This window comes from Amblyraja radiata, chromosome 9 (genome assembly GCF_010909765.2).
Source record: "Amblyraja radiata isolate CabotCenter1 chromosome 9, sAmbRad1.1.pri, whole genome shotgun sequence".
NCBI classification, from domain to species: domain Eukaryota; kingdom Metazoa; phylum Chordata; class Chondrichthyes; order Rajiformes; family Rajidae; genus Amblyraja; species Amblyraja radiata.
In genome coordinates this window covers 14,737,669-14,764,081 of record NC_045964.1, presented here as the reverse complement: position 1 = coordinate 14,764,081, position 26,413 = coordinate 14,737,669, and the positions used below count along the sequence as shown (strand labels likewise).

Here is a 26,413-nt window from a genome sequence, read left to right as displayed (position 1 = left end):
CCCCAAAGTCGGGTCGCCGCCACCACAACGCCACCTCAACCCCGAAATCGGGTCGCCGCCGCCGCAACGCCGGCACAGCCCCGAAGTCGGCCAGCCTCGTGTTGGTAAGTCCTGGCTGGCTCTGCCTCCGGAGCCTCGAGGTCGGTCCCAGTTGGAGGCCGCCAGCTCCGCCAGCTCCGCCAGCTCCGCCATTAGGCCTCAGCGCAGACGGAGACGGGGGATACGACAAGAAAAGGTCGCATCCCCCCGAAGTAAGAGACTAAAACAAGTTTCTCCCACCCCCCCCCCACACATACACAACTAAAATAAACTGAAACAAACTGTGACAACGGGACGAGAAAACAAAAAAAAAGAAAAAACAAACGGACTGCAGGCGAGCCACAACTTCCGGATGATTAAATTCCATCAATCATTCCTCCGATCACCTGGACAACCGATCAAGATCCTGCTGCAATTTTTGACAACCATCTTCACTATCTGCAATACCACTCACTTTTGTATCATCTGCAAACTCCATTTCTCCACAGGAGCTATGCCGAAAATATATTTTCGGTGTATATTTCATATTTTCAGCACGTACAGGTTTATTGATTTTCTGTTCACAGTTAGCTCAGCTCGACGATTATTATAGCACGATTATTCACTTGCACCTCCTCCAACCTTATCTCCTATATCCGCTGTTCTATGTGTAGACTCATATCTGCGAGACCAAGCCCAGGCTCGGTGATCGTTTAGCTGAACACCTCCACTCAGTCCACCTAGGCCTACGCGATCGCCTGGTTGCTGAACACCTTAACTAACCACTCCCATTCCCACACTGACCTTTATGTCCTGGACCTCATCCACTGTCAGTGTGAGACCCAACGCAAATTAGAGGAAAAGCACCGCATATTTTGCTTGGGAGCTTACAACCCAGTGTCATGATTTTTGATTTCTCGAACTTCAAGTAACCCTTGCTTACCCTCTCCATCCCCCACCCTAGTTCTCTGACTAGTTTCACTGTCCTTCTGATTAATTTTTACTGTTTGTATGCCTCGTCCACCTTCCCCTCATCCATTTTTTTTTAAATCGCTGTTTTTTTTTCCTTTTTCCTTCCGCCCACAATATTTAATATGAAAAAGAATATGTGATTCTGTTACATTCTGTTTGTAGTTTGTTTGGTTGTTTGTTTGTTTGTCTTTTTGCACAAAGTCCGCGAGCAATGCCACTTTTCATTTCCCTGCACATCTCGTATGTGTATGTGACAAATAGACTTGACTTGACAAAGGACCATTGTAAATTTCATTGACTAGCGGCTGCTTTGATGCCGTTTTCACACCTTACCCTTACATATCTCTAGACTCCCTCTCCCCTGACTCTCAGTATGAAGAAACGTCATCTATTCCTTCTCTCCAGAGATACTGCCAGTCCCGCTGAGTTACTCCAGATTTTTGTTACTCCTGGCTCAGACAAAACTCTGATTATTAATAACCATTTTTTGTTATTTGCACTTTATCAGTTTATTTATTCATGTGTGTATATATTTATATCATGGCATATGGACACACTTATCTATTTTGTAGTAAATGCCTACTATTTTCTGTGTGCTGAAGCAAAGCAAGAATTTCATTGTCCTATACAGGGACACATGACAATAAACTCACTTGAACTTGAACTTTAACTTTTTGTCTATCTTCCATTATTGTAGCACAGCTGTCAACGTTTGGCTGTCTGTCGACAGGTGGCGATAGGCGTGCGGACCAGGACCATGCTTCCCCCATTCTGGGCAGCTGCCGTAAAGTGTCGACAGCCTCAGCCGGAAAAGGGTGGTGAAGCGGCGGCGAGGTGGGCCGGGCCGGGCCTTGCGCAGCAGGGATTGAGTTTGCTCAGTCCGGGTGGGTGAAGATGGCGGAGGAGGATAGGAAGGAACCGAGTGCCGGCCGAGAGCTGGTCATCGGGAGATGGCCGGAGCCCGAGCAAGTGGTCAGGGTGAGCGAGCGAGCACGGTTGTTCTGGGCTGGGCGAGTGGTGGCAGGAATCGGCTGCCGGTTATAGCGCCGTCGGCAACGGGTCTGGACTGGGAAACCAGCCGGGGCAGGGAGGAAGAATGGTGGGGGTTGGGGGCTGCAGAAGGAAGTGCGAGTTGGGGTATCAGCTCGGGTGGCACAGGGTACCAAATATGCGCTGGGAGCTGGGGGGTTGGAGCGTAGTGTGGGTAGAGAAATATGGGAAGACGAGGTGAGGGTGGAGTAGAGGATGGGAAGTAGTGGTGCTGGGAGATGGGGTATACGGCGCCGGGTCGTGGGATTGGAAGCGCAGGGGGGAGAGGATACTAGGGGCAGGGGGTGTGGGAAGCTGGGTTTTAACTGGGAGGGTCGAGCTCCGGGAATCAAGAGTTGTGATCTATTAGCTGGAGACAAAGAGAATTAGGGTCCAGGGTGCTGAAGAAAGGGGGAGTTCCCTGGAGTCAAACAACACTCCACCATTTCTATCATTGACCCCTCTGTACTTTCCTGTTTACCAGCACTGTCTGCAGCCTTCACTGCCGTGGCAAGTGCTGACCTAGATACTTATGATGTTGTGAGAGTCTTTATCTATCTATTTATCTATCTATCTCTCTATCTCTCTACCTATTTCAACTATCACTCTCTCCATCTACCTCTCTCTATCTATCTGTCCTGACCCTCCTCAGGCAGCACACAGTCATCGTGTGGATGGAAATAAAAATCTCTGATCTCTGGATCTCTTAGGCCTTTTCTTGAATCTATGCCCTCTAGTTTTAGTTATCTCTGTTGTGGGAAGGTGGGGGGGGGGGGATATAATCTGAGAATCCTGCTGAGAGGGCACTTGATGGTGGGAAGAGGTTTGCTTGGACTTGGCAGGACTGAGATGAGTGGGAGATGATCTGAGTGTCCCTGAGGTGACATGGAAGAGGAATTTGAATCCACGTTCTTCCACCTCAGCCCTTCTGACTACTGTCAATGATGAATATCAAGTCAAGAGTTTTTAAGTATAATGGAAAGGGAACGGAGCAATTATTTGCAGGCCTACTGATAAAATAATATACCTATAAATATTCAAAAATCAATAATATAATAAATTAAAGTTCAGTCATACTTGGTAACCGGGCCATAATAATGCAAACAGAAGTATGTAAATCGTTGCTGAGGTAGGGTTGGAGATAGGTTTGTGAAGTGTGATTCAAGATACAATTGGTTGGTGGGAAGAACCTGTCCTTGAACCTAAAGGTCACTGTTTTCAGGCTCCTGTACCACCACCTCAATGGTAGCAGTGAGATGAGAGCATGGCAAAGGAAATGTATCTTTGATTCCAGATGCCTTTTTAAAGTAGGTTTCCATGTAGATCCTTTCAGTGGTGGGGAGGTCAATACCTTTGATGGACCCAGCAATGTCCACTACTTTATGCAGCCTCCTTCATTTTGGACATACAAGTCCCCAAACGAGGCCATGATGTAAAGGTTCGGCGGAGTATTCAGCAAATCTCAATCTTCAAAGGAACACAAGCTTTGATGAACTTCTTGTTATTGCATCAATGTGCTGGTCCTAGGACAGATTTTTTTAGATATGAACACCAAGGAATTTGAAGCTTTTGATGTTCTCCATCACCATCCCCTCTGACGGTAAGTTTATGGCTGCTCGGCTTTCCCTTTCTAAAGTTCCTTGGTCTTGCTAACGTTGTGGGCAAGATTGTTGTTCTGGCACAATTCCATCAGTTTATCAATCTGCCTCCTGTACTCTGACTCAACTTGACCCATTATTCATCCAACAATGATGGTATCATCAGCTTATTTTAAAAAAAAAGAAGTTGTAGCTATGTCTGTCTCCATAATGATGGGTAGACGGAGAGTAGAGCAAGGGACTGAGCACTAGACTTGCGGTGTTCCTGTGCTGATGTTAGACGAGGAGGAAGCCTGTTGCCAATTGGTACTGATTGCTCTGCCGATGTGGATGTCAAGGATCCACCTGCATAGGGATGAGCGGAGACCATGTTCCCCGAGTTTGATGAAGGGTCTAGAGAGGATGACAGCAAGTTGTTGTTGTCCAATTGGAGAGCCAGCGAGATTGCATCTGCTGACGATCTGCTGACATGGTAGGTGAATTATAGTGGGTCCAGGTCCTGACTAAGGTGGGAGTTGATATGCTTCATAACCGTTCTCTCAAAAGCGCTTCATCACAGCAGTCGTGATTGCTGTCGGTCAGTAGTCATGGAGTCAAATTGCCTTGTGCTTCTTGGGCACGGGTATTATGGATGTTGTTTTAAAGCATATGGGGACCTCGAGGGAGAGATTGAAGAGGTTGCAGCCAGTTAGTCTGTGCACGTTGTGAAAACGTGGTCAGGCAAACCCTCAGGGTTGGTTGCTTTCTGATAGTTCACCCTCGTGAAGGATCTTCTGACATTTACGTCAGTGACTGAGACCACAGTGTTCTTAGAGACTGGTGGCTTGAGAAGGTGCATTGAACTCCCTTTCGAAGAGACCATAGAAAGCATTGACCCCGTCTGGGAGTGATGCTTTACCCTCATTTGAGCTACTTGGTTTCTCCCTATAGGAAATAAAGGCATGGCGAGCCCTACCACAGGTACCCAACATCCGTTTGCTTCCATTTCAGACTGAAAGTACCTCTTTGCTTTCTCGATGGACTTCTCAAGATTGTTCCTGAAGTTTTTATATGACCCTGTATTGACAGACATGAATACCTGAGAATACACTATTCCATACATTTCCCGATGAAGTCGGTACAACCGTGACGTATTCGTTCAGATCCACTGTTGAGTCTTTGAACATCTACAGTGCCCTTCATAATGTTTTGGACAAAGACCCATCATTTATTTATTTGCCTCTGTACTCCACAATTTGATATTTGTAATAGAAAAAATCACTTGGTTGAAGTGCACATTGTCAGATTTTAATAAAGACCATTTTTATGCATTTTGGTTTCACCATGTAGAAATGACAGCAGTGTTTATACTTAGTCGCCCCATTTCAGGGCACCATAATGTTTGGGACACACCAATGTCATGTATTTACAAAGTAGTCATGTTTAGTATTTTGTTGCATATCCTTTGCATGCAATGACTGCTTGAAGTCTGCGATTCATGGACATCACCAGTTGCTCGGTGTGTTCTCTGGTGATGTTCTGCCAGGCCATATTTCGCTTATGCTTGTTTTGGGGGCTAGTCCCCTTCAGTTTTCTCTTCAGCATATAAAAGGCATGCTCAATTGGGTTCAGATCGGGTGATTGACTTGGCCACTCAAGAATTGACCATTTTTTAGCTTTGAAAAACTCCTTTGTTGCTTTACCAGTATGTTTGGGATCACTGTCTTGCTGTAGAATGAACTGTTGGCCAATGAGTTTTGAGGCATTTATTTGAACTTGAGCAGATAGGATGTGTCTTTTCACTTCAGAATTCATTATGCTACTTCCAACAGCAATTGTATCATCAATGAGGATAAGTGAGCCTGTACCTTCAGCAGCCATACATGCCCAGGACATAACACCCCCACCGCCGTGTTTCACAGATGAGGTGGTATGCTTTGGATCTTGGGCAATTCCTTTTCTCCTCCATACTTTGCTCTTGCCATAACTCTGATATACTGGTACGTTAATCTTCATCTCATCTGTCCACAAGACCTTTTTCCAGAACTGTGGTTGCTCTTTTAAGTACTTCTTGGCAAACTGTAACCTTGAACTTCCCTGCACAAACCTACCTCAGTACTGAACCACTACTATGGTTGTTCAATGTATTTTTGTGCTATCATGGTCGTGCATAATTAGAATGAGTAATAATTTATGGTATATTTATTGTTGCTGAAACTATGTCACCTTTACTTCCTTATTTCCAGCATAACCAATTATCTATTTATTTTGGAAATTAATTATCAGTCAAAGAAAACACCATTTTCACATATCCTATGGAGGGAAAATTAACTTACTAACTTGTTCTACATTCAAGGTGCTGTCAACAATTTTATTTAACACACAGCGTATGATATTCCTGACAAAAGACCCCTTTTCAAAAGCATAATATCCTGAAGAGGTTATAAAATCCCATAAAAGCAATATCCTTGAAAGTAAATTCCAATTTACTCATGGGGCAAAATGGAAAACTCCATTAAATCATACTTGGACAAAAGCACAATTACACTAAATGGTTTAAACTAGATAGGGTCCGACATATTAGAAACACTCTTCAGAAGCCAGGTGTGGATTTGTCAATGACCACTGTGCGCAGAAGACTTCATGAACAGAAATACAGAGGCTACACTGCAAAATGCATACCATTGGTTAACCGCAAAATAGGATGGCCAGGTTACAGTTTGCCCACAAGTACTTGAAAGAGCAACCACAGTTCTGGAGAAAGGCCTTGTGGACAGATGAGACTAAGATTAACCTATATCAGAGTGAAGGCAAGAGCAAAGTATGGAGGAGAGAAAGAACTGCTCAAGATCCAAAGCATACCACCTCATTTGTGAAACATGGTGATGGGGGTATTATGGCCTGGGCATGTATGAATGCTGAAGGAACTGACTCGCTTATCGTCATTGATGATACAACTGCTGATGGTAGCAGCATAATTAATTTTGAAGTGTATAGACACATCCTACTTGCTCAAGTTCAAACAAACGCCTCAAATGACTCACTGGCTAGCGGTTCATTCTACAGCAAGACAATAATCCCAAACATACTGCTAAAGTAATAAAGGAGTTTTTCAAAGCAAAAAAATTGTCAATTCTTGAGTGGCCAAGTCAATCACCTGATCTGAACCCAATTGAGCATACCTTTTATATGCTGAGAAGAAAACTGAAGGGTACTAGCCCCCAAAACAAGCATAAGCTAAAGATGGCGGCAATACAGGCCTGGCAGAGCATCACCAAAGAAGACACCCAGCAACTAGTGATGTCCATGAATCACAGTCTTCAAGCAGTCATTGTATGCAAAGGATATGCAACAGAATACTAAACATGACTGCTTTCATTTACATGACATTGCTGTGTCCCAAACATTATGGTGCCCTGAAATGGGGGGACTATGTATAAACACTGCTGTAATTGCTACATGGTAAAACTAAAATGTATAAAAATGGTCTTTATTAAAATCTGACAATGTGCACTTTAACCACGTGATTTATTCTATTACAAATCTCAAATTGTGGAGTACAGAGGCAAATAAATAAATGATTGGTCTTTGTCCCAAACATTATGGAGGGCATTGTATTCAGTCAAACTTCTCCAGTGATTACAGGATACTTTCATCATTCTCTCTTCCAAGATCAGCCCCCTGGATTGATTGGATGTTACCGATTCCGAGGCAAATATATATTTCCCTAAGTTCCTCAGAGATTCTCGCAGTATTGCATGCGGGGTTTCAGCAAAATATTCTTACTTTTATATACCAGTTTCTTTTCAATAAAGTTCAACAGAGCAAATGGCTTCCTAAATGAATGCTGAATTCTTCTTATGTTTACTTCCTGTATCTAGAAAAATCAACATGTGACTTTACAGCAGTATTTGCTACTTTCTTGCCATTTAATCGGGTGGCGCCATGAGCGGTAGCCTTGCCAGCAGCGTGTTCGTCCTTTCGACTTTTTTTGTTTTTTAGAATGTTTAAACGTATGTTTTAGTATGGGGGGTGGTGGGGGGGAATAGGGGAAAACCGTTTTCAGTTCCTTACCTCTACAGAGATGCGACTTTTCTCCTTGTTGCATCTTCGCCCTCCTCGTGGCCTAACAACTGTATTGGTGCAGCCTTTCTCGGAGCCGACCCAGAGCTTCAGCAGCAGGCGCGGGGAGTATTTTACCATCGCGGAGCGGGGCGATCCCTTGCTGGGGATCTTCAGAAGAAATGCTCCGACCACCGGCCTGTGGCCTATAACATCGTGAAGCCGTGGTCTCCGGTAAGAAAGTGGTCGATTCGGGAACTCTGGGAGTGTGTGTTCCGACGTTGGAGTTTCGTTCATCCCGAAGAGGGGGCTTGTACATTCGGCCATCCATAGTGGCGACTGCGGAGGGTTCAAACCCCCGACCACGGGTGAACAAATGGAGGAAGATTAACTGAATGTTATTGCCTTCCATTACAGTGAAGAATGGTGATTCCACTGTGGTGGATGTTTATGTTAAATTCTATTGTTTATTGTGTTCTTTTTGATTGTATGGCTGCATGGTAACTCAAATTTCACTATACCTTAATTGGTGCATGTGACAATAAATGTGACTTGAAATGTGAACTTGAACTTTAAATAAAGGTTTGGAGTAGAATGGAACAAGTAGTCACATTTTGCCACATTACATTCTGTCTGGCAACTTCATGTCTACTTACTAAATCTATTCATATCTCCTTGCAAATTCTTTGTGCCTACCTCACAGTGAACTGGCAGGTTAACTGGCCCAGATTTTACTAGTATTTAGAAGCTTTAAGGGCCTGTCCCACTTGGCAATTTTTTTTTTGGCGACTGCTGGCATAATTGACTGACATATCAGGTCACCGAAAAAGTTGCGGCGTGATGGGGCGTTACGCGGTGTGATGATGTATTGACGCTAATTGTTTTTTCAAGCGTTGCAAACCCTGATATGACGCCGGCAGTCGCCTAAATAATCGCCAAGAGGGACAGGCCCCTTAGTTTCTCCAATAAATTTCTCACTGACATATATTGGGCCCTTGCTTCTAAACAGTATCTGGTACATTTATTAAGACTTCCGTTATTTGTTTAATTGTAATTTCCTCATTTCCCATTATCATTTTTCTGTCATTTTCTCTGAAATTTGCACTTATCTTTACTACTGATATTCTTTTATATAAAGCCTCTTGTATTTTTATTTCTTGTGCATTTTAAGTTCATCGGTGAACTTTGGAACATAACAATGAAACACTCACAATCCTTTCACTTCCTGGGATATTGCAAGCTGGTTTCTATCATTTTTAATCTGAAAAATGAGGGGAAAAAAGCTAACAGGAAACTTGAAGGAAAAATATGAAATACTCAACAGGTCAAACAGGCTCCATGGAGAAAGACAGTTAACACTAACCCCATTTCACCCATTCTGATCATCCTAAATTAAGACGATCACTTATTTCATGGAGTTTTTATTTCATCTGTTGAGAATTTTTGGATATTTTTAAAGGTATGATGCATTGTGGTCTAATCTTTCAATAATCTTCAGCTAATTGACACTGACTCACAAAACAGTTGAATCTTGTATTCAGCATTGTTGTCAATAATGTGTCCTCCTGACCTATTCGACACTTAACCGCTCACAAAACCTTTTTCACTTTTCTGCAGAAGATCCTTTACCATGAAATAAGTAATTAGCCTTGCATATTGCACAAGGTCATGTCCAAGATGACCTTTCTCTATTTGTGTCATAATATATTAGCTTCGCTCAGATACAGCATGGAAACAGGCCCTTCCGCCCACCGAGTCCGTGCAGAAGAAAACAGCAGGTCGGGCAACATTTGTGGAGAGAAATGGACAGACGACGTAAGGGATTGGGACCCTTCAGTCTGATGGAGTTAAAGGGATGTAGCTGGTAGAAAGAGGGATGGGGCAAGAGCTGGCAATCGATAGGTGGATCTTGGTCGGAGGAGTTAGCAGATGAATCAGATTGGGGGAGAGAAAGGTGGAGACAGTAACCAAAGCTAGAGGTGATAAGTGGAGAAGACTTATCTCTCCTTGTATTCCATGGACTCTAACCTTTCAGAGCAGCCTACCATGTGCAACCTTGTCAAATGCCTTGATGAAATCCATATATACGTCTACAGCTCTGTCATCAAACTTTTTGGTCACTTCTTCAAAAAAAACTCCGTTTCGTGAGACATGACCTCACACGTACAAAACCATGCTCCTAATCAGCCCATGTCCATATAAGTGCATATATATCTTATCCCTCAGAATAATCTCTGGTAATTTACCGGCACAGATTTAGACTCAAAGGCTAGTAAGACATATTTATTCTTGTACTCAAATTTACGTGTAATAAAAGCCAGCTGATCAATTGTCTTTCTATTACCTTGCTACACTTGTTAGCTTTCAGGTATTCGTGTGCAGGGACTCTTGTGTCCCATTGATCAATATTATCAAATCTTAATTGCCATTTAAAATGGATTGTTTTTCTCTCTTATGCATCAAAGAAATAAAAAAACTTTTTTCCAAATTTATATTGCATCTGTTATGTGCTTGTCAATTTACTCAGCTTGTCCATAACCATTTGAAACTGCATTTCATCCTTCTTGCTCAAGTCCTACCTAGTTTAGTACCATCAACAAACTTGGGATATTACATTTGGTCTCCTCAGTTAAATTGTTGACAGATCTAATGTAGATCAAATGTCGGGACACAAACAGTGATTCCTGCAGTACCCCACTAGTCACAACCTTCCTGAGAAACAGCGCTTATTCCCGCTCTTTGCTTTCTGTTTTGTAATAAATTCTCAAGCTGCCTGTATGTTATTCACAGCTCCTTGCATTTGAACTTTGTCGATTTACTTCCTGTGAGGCACCTCACCAACGTATTTTTACCTTTAAAGCCCCTCTGCTTGTTTCCATTCTTTATTGACAGGAAGTGTGTTGAAGAAAGCCATGTTGCTCTTTGCCGCCTCACTATAACTGCTTCACTATAACGAAAATCAGGGTATTCTGAGTACTATATTTTCTGCAAACAAGTTATATGTACTCTGTGTACAAAACAGGATGTCTTAATCAAAGTACAGTAAAATTTGAAACTTTTTGGAGAGATTTCTATAAGAATTCAAAATATACTTGTCACTAATTCTCACTCTGTCCCTGATCCAAAATGCCACATGGTGAAATAGTCTAATAATTGAAATGTTTTGTAAATGCTACTTATAGAACAGGTTGTTACAAAATACCAGCAGTGACTGCAAATACATTTAATCTACTTTTGCATGCTCTAGCGTTTAGTATTACACTGACGTATTAATGGAAAAATAGAAGTATTGATAATGGAGAAAGCCTGACATTTCTTTGCTTTGATTGTTCATTTTTGATTTATGAAATAATCTGTTGGAGATTATGTGGACATAAATCAGAGAAAGGATGTGAAGATTTGTACTCATAACCTTAAAATATGCGTCATGGGAGATGTGTCCTGATTAGAAGAAAAGGGTTCTTTGCCGTAGACCCTTTATTTAAAAATAACATTATTTTGAAGTGGAAAAAGGTTCTGACTATCCACCCTGTTATTGCCTCGAATCATTTTATTATTTCTAGCAGGTCGTCCCACAGCCTCCAGTGCTCTGGGGAAAACAATCCGAGTTTGTCCAACCTCTTTTTTATAATATAGCTAATATTTCTAATCCAGGCTACGTCCTGGTGAACCTCTTCTCTGCCCTCTCCAAAGCCGCCACATCCTTCCCATAGTGTGGCAACACAATAATTGTAATTGTGGCCAAACCAAAGTTTTATACAGCTGCAACGTGAGTACTCAACTTTTATACGTAATGAAGGATCAGACCAGGTAAAACGATGGGAGAGTTGAAGGTGGTGGTGTTTCCCTGTTCCCATTTGGTTTGAATTGTGGGCTGCGGAGGTGCAAGCTCTAATGTACTAGGGTAAAACATGACAAATACAAGCACAGACGGAGTCATCATGAAAGGAAAAGTAGGCAATGATAAAAATTAAGTATACATTTGTGTACGTTGAACTGGTTCTTTATGGCAATTTTATGGAATTTTTTTTAGGTTAATTTTGCAAAAGCATTTTCAGCAAATGAGTTTTGATGATCTGGAATGACATTCATTCAGACTGCACATTTGGTCCAAAAGGTAACAGTGGGAAGCTTTGATTGCAACTGACAATTTTATTTTGTCTTGCAGAATTGGCAGGAAGGAGTTGATTTGTATTCGGGAATATATCAACACTTTATGGAATATGTCCCTTCAGTACGTTGTTCAGGCTCAGACGCCAAGGTACCTGAAGAGGAGCAGGCCTATCACATATTGTTCCAAACCTTGGAATGGTTTCTATTTGGAGAATCCCCCGAAGTTGGTTTTGCAAAGCTGGAACAAAACAACACGACATCACAGCTATGTGGCCGGGTTTTCAAAGGAGGAGAGACCACGTATTCCTGTCGGTGAGATGTACATTGAGCACAGCATTTTGCTCCTCTTGTGCTGTTTTGTATTAGTCTTCAATTATATATGACTGACTATTAAACGTTTTATTTATAAAAATTGGAGCTCCCTGCTCAATACTTCCACAGGTTGGTTCAAAAGTGCAGCTCCCATCACCTTTCAGGGGCAATAAATCCAGGCTTCTGTAGCGACTGCATCTCAAAAATGAATAATAAAAAGATTCAAGGGAATGCCGCACTTGAGTACAAGAAATCTGTAAATAAATTTCTGACAGCATAGTCTACTTGGTTTTGAAGTACAGGTCGTGAGAAAGGCCACGTCCATGGTTAATCATTCATATCCACACCACAAAAATGTATTTTGGATGAGTGCAGGAAAGCTATTAATTCAATATGTTCATAATCAGATTTGTCCTAATCCCAAAAACAAGGTCAATTTAGTGATTGAGTAAAGTACAAAAACAGATGGAAACTAATCAAGCAAATTCACTTGCATAGTTCCCAAACCACGAGAGTGACTACACTTCCATTGTACTTCATCAAATTAAGGCAATTGACAAAAGAAATTGCAGAGGAGATTAGAAACTTTCCATATGATGATAATGTGATCTGAAAGGCGCACAGAAGCAATTTCAGGAGTAACTTCCAAAGTGAAGTTGGATAAATAATGAATATTGGGCAGTTGAACAACTGTGGCGAAGGGACAGGATTATGGGACTATAGACACATCTTGATCTATCTGATCTATCGATCAAGAGCCAAACATCCTCCCACATACCAGGGTTCTATCACACTGATTAGGATGTGTCACAAATAGAAATAGAATATAGAACAGTACAGCACAAGAACAAGCCCGTCGGCGCCCAATGCCTGTTCCAAACATGATTTCAAGACCAACTCGTATCTGCCTGCACATAATCCATATGCCCTCATTCCCTGCTTAACCATATGCCCATCTAAAAGTTTCTTAAATGCTGCTATTTTATCTGCTTCAACTATCACCCCCAGCAGCGTGTTCCAGGCACTCACCACCCTCTGTAATAAAATAACTTGGCTCGCTCATCTCCTTTAAACCTTGCCTTTCTCACCTTAAAGATATGCCCTCTCTCGTATTTGATTTTTCCATTCTGGAAAAAAGATTCTGCCCTATCTATGCCTCTCATAATTTTAGATTCTTCTGTCAGGTCTCACAGTGTTAAATATATTCTAAGTAAATAAAAAATTATCAACGTGTTAGACATTCTAACAATATGCATCCTTTCTGTTATAGAGACTGTGCACTCGATCCCACTTGCGTACTGTGCATGGACTGTTTCCAAAATAGTGTTCACCGAAATCATCGGTATAAGGTATTTGTCTTGCCTTTTTGGTTTTATCCTGTGTTTAAACTGGAATGGAAGGTGTTTGTGGAAAATGTATCAGTTATAAGTTTTACAGTTTGTGGAAGTATTTGATTAGGGGGGAAAAAAAACTCTAGGGATTTAGGTCTTGTGGATAAGGTTGGTTATATACAGTGCCCTCCATAATTGGGACAAAGACCAGTCATTTATTTATTTGCGTCTGTACTCCACAATTTGCGATTTGTAATACAGGTGCACAACCTTTTATCCGAAAGCCTTGGGACCAGACACTTCTCGGATTTCGGAATTTTTCGGATTTCGGAATGGAAGATTTTTAGCGTAGATTAGGTAGGTAGCGCGGGCGGTTTGAAAAGTCTGGAGCGGCTGCCTCCTCTCCGGAGACCGGGGAATCATTGTAAATCATTGCTTAAATGTTAGTCAGTTAGTTTGGAGGGATTTTATGTGGTGGGGGGGGGGTGAAGGGGGAAACTTTAATTCTTAGTCCCCTACCTGGTCGGAGAGGCGGGAAGCGGGCAATGCCTTACCGAGTCGCCGTGCAGTAAGCTCCGGAGCAACTCTACCCCTGGCTGCGCGGCGCTCCAAATCCAGCGCCGCCCGTGGCCGGACGCCCGCAGCCCCAGCTCCGCGATGTTGAGAGTCGGCGGCGTCGCAGCGCTGGGATACCAGCGGGGAGCGGGCAATGCCTTACCGGGTCACCGTGCGGTAAGCTCCGGAGCACTGTGGCCGCCGACACACAACATCGCGGAGCTGGGGCTGCGGGCGTCCGGCCGCGGGCCGCGCTGGATTTGGAGCGCCGCGCAGCCAGAGGTAGAGTTGCCAGGGTCGGAGCTACAACCGGCGCTGCCCGCGGCCGGACGCCCGCATCCCAACAATGTTGGGAGTCGGCGGCCACAGCGCTCCGGAGCTTACTGCACGGCGACCCGGTAAGGCATTGCCCGCTCCCCGCCTCTCCGACCAGGTAGGGGACTAAGAATTAAAGTTTCCCCCCCTCCCCCCCCCCCCCCTTCACATAAAAGCCCTCCAAACTAACTGACTAACATTTAAGCAATGATTTACAGATGTTTAAGTGTCTCCCCGGTCTCCGGGGAGGAGGCAGCCGCTACAGTTGTACAGACCTGGGTTGACCGTGGGTCGTTACGGGTCAAGTTTGGCGTCAAACGCGAGCTTTGGTGTGCAGACGACATCCTGGAAAAAATGTCACATTGTCACATTGTCACATTTTAATAAAGGCGATTTTTATACATTTTGGTTTCATCATGTAGAAATTACAGCTGTGTTTATACATAGCCCCCCCCCCCCCTCATTCCAGGGCACCATAATGTTTGGGACATGGCAATGTCATGTAAATGAAAGTAGTCATGTTTAGTATTTTGTTGCATATCCTTTGCCTGCAATGACTGTTTGAAGTCTGCGATTCATGGACATCACCAGTCGCTGGGTGTCTTTTCTGGTGATGCTCTGCCAGGCCTGTATTGCAGCCATCATTAGCATGCTTTTTGGGGGGGCTAGTCCCTTCAGCATATAAAAGGCATGCACAATTGGGTTCAGATCGGGTGATTGACTTGGCCACTCAAGAATTGACCATTGTTTAGCTTTGAAAAACTTTAGCAGTATGTTTGAGATCATTGTCTCTGGTTCTCAGTGGCGCTGCGAGTCAGCTGCCTCACCTGCAGCAGGTTCGTTGTCTCGACTTTTTTGGGGTTTTTTTTTTAGTGTGTCCAACATTATGTTTTAGTGTTTCTCTGTATGTCTTGTGTGGGGGGTGGTGGGTGGGAATAGGGGGAAACTGTTTTCAGGCAAATACCTCGACAGAGATGCGACTTTCTTCCTTGTCGCTTCTTCGCCTCCCTCCTCGTGGCCTTACAGCTGGTTTGGTGCGGCCTTTACCGGAGTCGGGCCCAGGGCTCCAACCATCCCGACCAGAGTGCTTGAACATCGGGCCGTCCGTAGCGGCGACTATGGAGGGTCAGGGCCCTGACTACGGGTGAACAAGGGAGGAGGAGAACTGTCTGAACTGTATTGCCTTCCACCACAGTGAAGAATGCTGTGGTGGATATCAGTGTTGAATTATGTTGTGTATTATGTCCTTTTTTAATTGTAACGCTGCATGGTAAATTACATTTCACTGTACCTTATGGTGCATGTGACAAATAAATTTGAACTTGATTGTCTTGCTGTAGAATGAACCACCGGCCAATGAGTTTTGAGGCATTTGTTTGAACTTGAGCAGATAGGATGTGTCTATGCCAAGGGTTCCCAACCTGGGGTAAATTTTGCCTACCCAGGGGGTAAATTTGTTGATAATGGATTTGTACATCTTTTTACTCATTGACTGACTGACTGTTTGGTTCTGGTATATTGGTATCTGTTCATCATTAGTTGTTCATAAATGAAATAACATTGTTATGTGCTATTAAAGTTGCCAGGGGTAAACGGGACAAAAAAGATTGGGAACCCCTGGACTATACACTTCAGAATTCATTATGCTACTGCCATCAGCAGTTGTATCATCAATGAAAATAAGTGAGCCAGTACCTTCAGCAGCCATACAGGCCCAGGTCATAACATCCCTACCACCGTGTTTCACAGATGAGGTGGTATGCTTTGGATCTTGGGCAGTTCCTTCTCTCCTCCATGCTTTGCTCTTGCCATCACTTGATATAAGTTAATCTTTGCCTCATCTGTCGACAAGATCTTTCTCCAGAACTGTGGTTGCTCTTTTAAGTAGTTCTTGGCAAACTGTAACCCGGCCATCCTATTTTTGTGGATAACCAGTGGTTTGCATCTTGCAGTGTAGCCTCTGTATTTCTGTTCATGAAGTCTTCTGCAGGCAGTGGTCATTGACAAATCCACACCTGACTCCTGAAGAGTGTTTCTGATCTGTCGGACAGGTGTTTGGATTTATTTCTTTATTATAGAGAGAATTCTTCTGTCATCAGCTGTGGAGGTCTTCCTTGGCCTACCGGCCCCTTTGTGATTAGTAAGCTCACCAGTGCTCTCTTTCTTCTTAATGATGTTCCAAACAGTTGATTTTGGTAAGCCTGACGTTTTGCTGATGTATCTAACAATTTTATTCTTGTTTCTCAGTCTCATAATGGTTTCTTTGACTTTCATTGGCACAACTTTGGTCCTCATGTTGATAAACAGCAATAACATTTTCCAAAGATGATGGAAAGACTGGAGGAAAGACTAGGTGCTGAGAGCTCTCTTATACCTGCATTAAGGAGGCAATTAAACACACCTGAGCAATTACATACGCCTGTGAAGCCATGTGTCCCAAACATTATAGTGCCCTGAAATAGGGGAACTATGTATAAACGCAGCTGTAATTTCTACATGGTGAAACCAAAGTGCATAAAAATGGACTTTATTAAAAATCTGACAATGTGCACTTTAACCACATGTGATTTTTTTTCTATTACAAATCTCAAATTGTGGAGTACAGAGGCAAATAAATAAATCATGGGTCTTTGTCCCAAACATTATGGAGAGTACTGTATTGTCAGTTTGCTGCACTTGGAATGGTTCAGGTCAGGTGAAGTTTGAATGTTTCAGGATATCGACCTATGTTTTTCATGTTGCTATGTATGTGAGGAAGCTGTGTAATTGGAGGGAAATTTAGTGATTATGTTCCTGTAAACATTATGTCACTTGTCTTCTGGTTGGTAAAGGTTGGGATTTCAGATGATATCTGATGATTGCATCTGATAATGGCATCTATATGAGTCGTTGCAAATGCATTTGGCTTTATGCCTGCTGCTCTGTTGTTGCTGAGAATTATTAGGGAACGTAAATACTGCATGTTATACTGAGCCTCCATGTAGCAGATGGGCTGACCAAGCTAGGCTGGAGATCTTGATCTCTCTGTGAACTATTAATATTTATTTTGGTAAATTTGTTTAAAGAAAAATCTGTTTTGGAGTACATTATTGTAGTTTTAGGGGCTGGCTGTGCAGGAAGATTTCCAAGGATGTTGTCTGGAATGGAATATTTCAGTACTGAGCAGTCTTTAGATAGGCTGTAAGAGAATTAGAGGGGATCTGAAGAAAATTGTTTTTTCCTAAATAGAAGATTGCAATGTGAAATGCACTGCCCATATGGGTGGCGGAGGCAGAGATTCACTCAACATACAAAATGTATTTAGCAATCACTTGAATTGTCAATAGCCCACAAGTCTTGGTAAGTGCAATTAGTGTAGATGGGTACTTGATGGTCACCATATATGTGGTGAGCCAAAGGTGTTTCTGAGCTGTACAATGCTTTGACTCGAACCATCTTTTACATGCTCATGGGCATTAAGCAAAATAGATAGCTACATGCAAAAATCTCATGAGCAGTAATGTGATTTTTTGTTAAAACCAGGGGATGTATAAAGCTCCTGGTGAAGGAATAAATGCGACCCATGCAAGAAATCCCTTCTTTGCTGCTAAAATATAATTGATCTTTTAGCCCAAACTGAAATCTAAAAGCTAATGGTCGGAAATGGGGCTGGTTGGAAATGGAGATGAAGATCTTTGGATAGATATCAGTATGTTCTATACAGAATATGATTGGGTAATATGCTTCTAAAATTCTCTTTTGGTCCTGGGAATCAAGGCTGGCGATTTTGCAGTGGGGTAGAGCGATTTTCTGCTGACAGAAGATTGTGTTTCTTTTTGAAAAATGTAAAAACCAATGAGTCTTTTATGGGAATTACTATCAATGTCAGATAGCCAAAATGGCATTTGTAGTTTTAGTCAAACTCCAAGTGATTGTTTGGAAATCCCATGGTTCTGCATTGGGCACACTGAGCTATTTCCTATGTTGCCCTTCAACCTCAATGAGCACTTTTCTTTGAGCACCCTGGATTTGTCACAATATTTCTTACGCTCCCACAAAATGTCTTAAGTTCCCACAAGTAATGTAAAAATAAGTGAATTAAAAGTGTGTTGGTCTATTAATAAGAGTAATATCCAAAAATCCGGAATAACTGTAAGTCTGGCTCTTGGCAAAGTTCTGGATTATCATCCCTTTACTGTCATTGTTTGATTGATTGACCCGATTGAAAGATACAGCATGGAAATAAGCCCTTGGGGGCCCACCAAGTCCACGCTGACCATCAACCACCTATTCGCACTAATTCTATGTTATCACTTTCTCATCCATTCCCTGCACACTTGGGACAATTTAAAGAGGCCAATTAACCTACAAACCTACACATCGTTGGGATGTAGGAAGCAACCGGAGCACCTGAAGGAAATCCATGTGGTCACAGGGAGAACGTGCAAAATTCACACAGACAGCACCTGAGGAAAGGACGAGCTCGGGTCTCTGGTGCTGGGTAAAACCATGCACAACAAATACATGCAACAAGGGTTTCTGGCCCAGAGTTTGTGCAGGTTGAGCTGATCAGATGATTGATCAGTACCAAAGGTTTAGCTGAAAGCATGATTTATCAGTATTAAAACTGGTACATGATATACTGTACCAAATTGTTTATATTGCTACTTTTCCACTGAAGGTTCACATTGATTATTGGCATATCTTGTGATTATTAAGAATTTATAACCTCCACACTTAGGCTGTACATGTACTCGAACTAGTCCTGGGAGCTGATAAATGAAGATAGCAATAGCTGGAGGTGTTCCATTCAAATTTTCTCTCCTAACTTCACAGCTAATGAAAACTGTTTGGTATTATAACTTTTTGTATTGAAATATGTTGTCAGAAAGATCCTGCCACTTTTCTAATTTGTTTTCTTGAAGTGGATGTTACCACAGCATTTAATCATGGTATGATTTTGCATTCAGATGAATTCTTCCAATGGAGGTGGGTTTTGTGACTGTGGTGATGTTGAAGCCTGGAAGACTGGACCTACTTGTATTAAGCATGAACACGGTGCATCTGAGGACACCAAGGTAAGAGATTTATGTAATAGTATTTTGTCTTTGTTAATTGTAACATTTCTGGCGATGGTGACTACGTAAGGCTGGATGGTTACTGATGGAACATATCCATTGAATGAAAGATCTTCCTTGTCAATCGACAATAGTTTTATTGCTAAGGATTGGAGAATGGCCTGAGGATTTACAATGCACTTATTACATATCAAATTTGAAATGTTGGAATGGAAAAGGATATGAGCAGACTAGGAACATCGGATTAGCTCTTTCAAGTCAAGAGGGTTTTATTGTCATATGTCCCAGATAGGACAATGAAATTCTTATTTGCAGCAGCACAACAGAATATGCAAACATAGTACATAACGGGAGAAGAAAAAAAGTTCAGTGTGTGTATATATACATGCACACATACTCAATAAATAACACATATAGTGCATTAATAATGATAGTCTGTTGCAGTTCAGAGCTTATTTGTTGTCGTGTTTAATAACCTGATGGCTGTAGGGAAGAAGCTGTCCCTGAGCCTGGACATGTCAGTTTTCAGGCTCCTGTACCTTCTTCCTGATGGCAATGGTGACATGAGTGTGCGGCCAGGATGGTGTGGGTCTTTGATGATATTGGCTGCCTTATTTTAGGTTAATTCTTCTGTTTGCCTTTATTTGCTTCAGTTTTGAACAAGTAGTTTGATTTCAGTTTATTTTGCATTGTCAATAAACTTGAGAAAATGCTTAAACCAATCAGAAAAATATATTATGTTTGCCTTATGAACTTTAAGTTTATGAAAGAGAAAGAAGGAGATTAATAAAAATATATAATAATTTTTATGTAGGGGTTCCCTGAGACATGAAAATTATTTCAAGGGCTCCGCAAGGGTAAAAAGGTTGAGAAACACTGCTCCAGACATTAAATATTACCCCTGAATCTTCCCTATTAAGCCCGTTTGTCCGTTTCAATGAGCCCACCTCGGTCTCGGTCTCTAGAGTTTACGGTATGTTTAATATCTTCCAGGATTTAATTTAATGAACTTTGGAGACTCCCCCCTCTGTTGCTAGCATATTCTTTCTTTGGGAAAGAGATCTCAATTCTAAATAGAATTTCTGTTTCACCGAGGTCCTATATAATTGAAGCAACAATTATTATTGTAAGGAATTTCTGCACTCGAGTTTTCTGATGGTAAAAGCCAAAACACCATTTTTCTTCCCAATTATTTGTGGCATTTACATGTTAATTTTCAACATGTGGAGGCCGGTTCTCTGGATACTTTCAAGAAAGAGAGAACCGGCCACCCAACATGTTGAAAAATGTCCTCGAGAGCCCCAAGTACCTATGAGCGGCTATTACCGTAATTCGAGTTCGAATCAGGGGAAACTCTTGAATTAGCTCATACAGTGGGACAGGCCCTTTAATCTGCTACCTACACCTTGAAGAACAGTGTCAGAATGAGTGTGGGAAGCCAACTATATCTGAACTCCAAATTACAACAGTTCAGATTTAGAACTTTATCACTTCCTTCATTATATCAAAATCGTGGAATTGTCAATCTAACAGCACTATGGAACCAATTTCACCTCATGAACTGCAGCTATTCTCAAACAAAGTTTTATAACTTGACTTTAAATGCTGGCACCAGCAGCATCTTGTGAATAAATAAATCAGATATTTATATTTGACTTGTCTAGCTGATTGTGAATTTCCATTTCCATTGTCACTGAACCTATACAATCTCTTCGACTTGACTCTGGAAGCCCATCCCCAGATCTATCTATCTTGTAAGATACTGTTTAAAATCTACCCCTGACCAAGTCTTAACATCTCAACATCTTGCAAAATGTCAGGTCACATAATGCACATTTATTGCTACCTCATCCTTCAATATAAAGATGATTATTTTGCTGAGTTATGTTGCAAGCTAAGATTAGGTTGGTGTTTGCAGAGGGAGGAGTGTTTCTGAGGTTGGAACCACCCGGTGGGAAATTCACTGTGTATGTGGTGTGTGAACTTCTAGTGCTTAATAAGTTCCAGGTACCACCACCATCTGTATCAGTGTTCCAATATATCCATCTGGTTGCTTCTTCTCGAATATTGAAATAACTACGTTTTTTTAAATGGCACTTCTTATATCTTGCATAATCCAACTAAACTAGCATCTATGAAAACAGCTCAGTTGCTTTCTTCCCTCAACCTTCCCACCCCCCTAACCGGTATTTTCATCACCCCTCTAACTAAAATCATTGTTTCAGGGTGTAATAAGAAATGGCAGAGAAAAGGAATAGATTGTAATAAACAATAAAAAGGCACAATGTGGTTCGTAGTGTCGGGTAACTTTTTAATTTATATTTAATTCTACTCAAAAGAATAACATTGTAAATTGAAGCTTATTCAACGATGGTGAGTTGGAAGAGTATAATGTTGGGAATAATAGTATGGCTAATAATTGTATGGTTTCAGATTTGGTGTGTCCATGTATCGCTAGGTTTATTCCCTTCCAATTCCCTTTTGTGAGAAATTGGCAATATTCCAGAGAAAAGAGAGTTAAATGCAAATCTGAAATAATTTGGAGACGCATGTTGTAAACAATTGAATCAGATTTTCCTGGAACGTTTCCCAGAGCAGAAATGTCACGTAAACATTTCTGAGTTCATGCAGATAGTGTTATGATGTGAGTTTCTATCAAAGGCAATCGTTCAACAGACATCTGTTTTGTTGCCATCACTCTCCATGCTGGCTTCCAGACTTTCACCTGCGTCAGTCCGGCATTAGAACCCGACCTGACACCCCCCATCCCGCCTGCCCACCGCCAATCTTATTTAAACCCACTCGTGCAACACGAGCAAACCTTCCTGCTAGGATACTGGTTCCCAGTTCAGGTGCAACCCATTCCTCTTGTACTGATCACCTCTGCCCCAGATTGATATCTGTAACTATTCATGAGGATGACTCACCACCACCACTTTTAGGCAGTTAGTGATGGGCAAATAGGTGCCATCATCGCCAGCAGTGCTCACACCCTGAAAAATGAATAAAGTAATTAAAAATGTGGCCTGCAAAAAGAGGATAGTTCTCCAACTTTACAGAGCTACGAACTATCCCTCAATTCCGCCTCCGATAGTTGCCAGAGAGATAGAATTAGCATGAGACAGCTGATGATGGATGTCAATGGCAATGGTTTGGATCTTCCCAATATTTGCTTGGAGGGAGCATCTACCCTGTATTATCGATTGGAGAAGCAGTGTGAAAGTTTTCAAACATGGAAGGGACTGGGGAAAGTGGTGGTGAGATAGAGCAGGGTGCAATCAATAGACTTGAGAACGTCTATATCTTCACAGAAAGGATTTTCAGCAGGATCAGTGATGTAGAAAAAACCCTAAGTACAAAGATGTGAGGCTCATTGGCCTTAAATTTCCTGGATTATCTCTATTTCCCTTGTCAAATAAAGATATTTGCTACTCTCCAGCCCTCAGTGACCTTGCCTGTGGCAAGAGAGAATTCAACGAGCTTGGCCAATATCCCATTGAGATATCATTAACCCCAGAGGACTTACCCATCTTAATGCCCTTTACGATACCCAACACTACCACCTTCTAGATTTTAACATGCTCCAACATGTTGGTATTCCCCACACTGAGGTCACCATCCTCTATGTCCTTCTTCGTAAAACCGATTCAAACTACTCATTTGGTATGTTGTCTGCATTCTCTGACTCCAAGCATTAATAATTTTATCCTTGTATGAACCTACCTACTCCTTAGTTACCCTCTTGTTTTAAATGTATATGGAAAATGACAGGATTAGATCATAGATCATAAGATGATAAGATAGGAGCAGAACCGGGCTATTCAGCCCATTGAGTCTGCTCCGCCATTTGATCATGCCTAATCTATCTTTCCCTCTCAACCCCATTCTCCTGCCTTCTCCCCGTAACATTTGGTACCCTTACGAATGAAGAATCTATCAATCTCCACTTTAAAAATACCCAATGACTAGGCCTCCGCAGGTGTCTATGGCAGTGAATTCCACAGATTCACCATCAATTATAAAAGATGAAACAGCCGCACATTTGGATAGCAGTAACAGGATCGGTCCGAGTCAGCATGGATTTACGAAGGGGAAATCATGCTTGACTAATCTTCTGGAATTTTTTGGGGATGTAACTAGGAAAATGGACAAGGGAGAGTCAGTGGATGTAGTGTACCTGGACTTTCAGAAAGCATTTGATAAGGTCCCACATAGGAGATTAGTGGGCAAAATGAGGGCACATGGTATTGGGGGTAGAGTGCTATTTGATCTTATTTGATTGTGCACGCCGGGTTGATAGCATTCGTTGAAACAGGGCGAACCACGTGAAGGTTGCAATCTTCCACCCCCAGTTAGTTACTGTTAGTATATTATAGCCATGTCTAGATATTTCTAGCTGTATCTTTTTTGTATGCTAGTGGGTAGGATTTGATACGTAGAAGGACGTATTTACATCTGAGGAGGCTAGCGTAGCCACAGAGAGTGGGCAGTCAGTTCAGCCTCGAGGGATGGCAAAGGCAACAGTTTTTACTACACAACACGACACAGATGAAACAGTTAGTAACATAGAAACATAGAAAATAAGGTGCAGGAGGAGGCCATTCGGCCCTTCGAGCCAGCACTGCCATTCATTGTGATCATGGCTGATCATCCCCTATCAATAACCCGTGCCTGCCCTCCCCATATCCCTTGACTCCACTAGCCCCTAGAGCTCTATCTAACTCTCTCTTAAATCCATCCAGTGACTTGGCCTCCACTGCCCTCTGTGGCAGGGAATTCCAAAAATTCACAACTCTCTGGGTGAAAAAGTTTTTTCTCACCTCAGTCTTAAATGACCTCCCCGTTATTCTAAGACAGTGGCTCCTGGTTCTGGACTCACCCAACATTGGGAACATTTTTCCTGCATCAAGCTTGTCCAGTCCTTTTATAATTTTATATGCTTCTATAAAATCCCCCCTCATCATTCTAAACTCCAGTGAATACAAGCATAATCTTTTCAATCTTTCCTCATATGACAGTCCCGCCATCCCAGGGATCAATCTCGTGAACCTACACTGCACTGCCTCAATCTCAAGGATGTCCTTCCTCAAATTAGTAAGAACGAAACATGACAATTTATATTGGAATAAGAAATACTTGATATGAATCACTTCTTTGTTTCAATAAAGGACCAATGAATCAAGAAATAACGACTGGAAGATTTGTTTTTACTATCTGCGAGTGCATGAGCTATATCTCTTCTACATCTCCGAGTAATAATGGCAATCAAAAGTTGGACATTGGAAAGTTAAGAAATTGCCATTACACTTCCTGTAGATCCCTTTAATTGTGAGAAAGTCAATACTCGCGATGGACCAGGGAATGTCCACCACCTTCGTTCTTGGGTGTTCCAGTTACTGAATCCAGGCCGTGATGCAAGCAGTCTGTGTGCCCTCTACCTCATGCTGTGGAAGTTCGAGAGATTATTCAGATAAATCACCATAGCAATTGGAGCAGGAGCAAATGTGTTCCTTTGGAGGAACAGCACCTGTGGGATTGATAATGGAGGAAGCCGCAGAACAGTTGGAAGTGGGAGCAACATTTGTTAGTAGAGAATTAAAATATTGGTGAGCATTGAGAAGTGGGCAAAAATGTTAGAAAGGAAATTGGAATTTGAATCAACTAAAGTATCGGCATAAATGTGATGCAAGTGGATGGGAAAGGAAAAATACCATTGGTGGCAGAGAGACCCAGGTTGATTGGAGGAAGCGAAAGCATAGTGTGAACATTTGAGATGGCAGTAATGTTGTTTGTGTACAGTTTAAGGGTTCTGTAATCAACTCGTCCACAAAAACTGCTTTGTATTGGAAAATGAAATGCAATGAGATTCTTGTACAAAGATAGCGATTGTTTGCTGTGTATGTTCATTTGAAATACTGGATTTGTATTCCTACAGAATCCTGCAAGCCAGTTACCTGTTGGTGTGGCTGAACGAGCCCAGGAGTTGTTCGCTGTCCTATTCATGTATGTTGTGGAGATGTTGATCTGGGCAGAGGACAAAGAACTGCCTCCGGGACTACAACCGAGGTATGCAAAGGGAAGTGTCTATTTTATGCTGAATATGCTGATGAATAATTGAAAATATCAGAACATGAGAATCGGGAGCAAGAGTGGCCATCAAGCCATTTGAGCCTATTCTGCTATTCATCATGATCACATGATGATCCACTTCAATTCCATTTTACTCTTATTCCCCCATAAACCCTCTGCTCTCTTAATATCCAGAAATCTATTAATCTGCTTTGAATGAACTCAATGACAATCGTTTGGAGCAGAAGATTTCAAAGATTCATCACCCTAAATGAAGAGGTTTCCCCTCCACTCAGAAATAGCCTTCTCCTTATTCTGAAAATATAATTCCTGGTTCTCAACTCCTAAACTGAGGGGGGAGGGGCATTTACATTGTCTATCCTGTAAGAATGTTACAAATTTCAATGATTTCTCTCATTATTCTTGACGAGAGTTTTAGTTTTAATTTAAATTTAAATGTACAGCATGAAAACAGTTCCTTATGGCCCATCAAAACTACGCCAACCATGTTCACAACAGTTCTACGTTCTCCCACTTTCACAAATGCTATATACCCACTTGGGGCATTTTACAGGCTAATTAGCCTACAAGCCCAAGCATCTGGAGGTCACAGGGAGAATGTGTATACCAGGGGTGGGCGTGGAAGCACATACAAGTGTTGTCTTTAAAAGCCTATTAGATAGACACATGGATATGTGGGGGATATTTGAGGGCACTTGAGGGATCTGGATCACATGCAGGTAGAGATTAGTTGAACTTGGCATCATATTCTGCTCAGACATTGTCGGTCGAAGGGGCTATGTTCCAAACAATTTTTTGCGAAGTACTTTGGTACACATGTCAATAATAAGCCAGATCAGCCTGAAGAAGGGTCTATCCATGTTCTCCATGGATGCTGTCTGACCCGCTGAGACACATTGTAAACCAGCATCTGCAGTTTCTTGTTTCTTCCAATATTAGTTTAATGCCTCGTTGTATCCTCCTCACTACAATCCCATTTAGT

General features: G+C 42.0%; 1 protein-coding gene across 1 annotated transcript in view; it reads left to right on the top strand.

Moving 5' to 3' along the window:
• The first annotated feature begins 1,828 nt into the window (after nucleotides 1-1,828).
• Nucleotides 1,829-26,413, top strand: part of ubr1 (ubiquitin protein ligase E3 component n-recognin 1) — a 142,121-nt gene continuing 117,536 nt past the window's right edge. Inside the window, exons 1-5 of the mRNA XM_033026751.1 lie at nucleotides 1,829-1,968; nucleotides 11,827-12,083; nucleotides 13,354-13,432; nucleotides 19,234-19,341; nucleotides 25,277-25,407. Of these exons, the coding sequence (XP_032882642.1) occupies nucleotides 1,885-1,968; nucleotides 11,827-12,083; nucleotides 13,354-13,432; nucleotides 19,234-19,341; nucleotides 25,277-25,407 (659 nt within the window). The 5' untranslated portion in view covers nucleotides 1,829-1,884. The remainder of the gene's footprint in view (nucleotides 1,969-11,826; nucleotides 12,084-13,353; nucleotides 13,433-19,233; nucleotides 19,342-25,276; nucleotides 25,408-26,413) is intronic.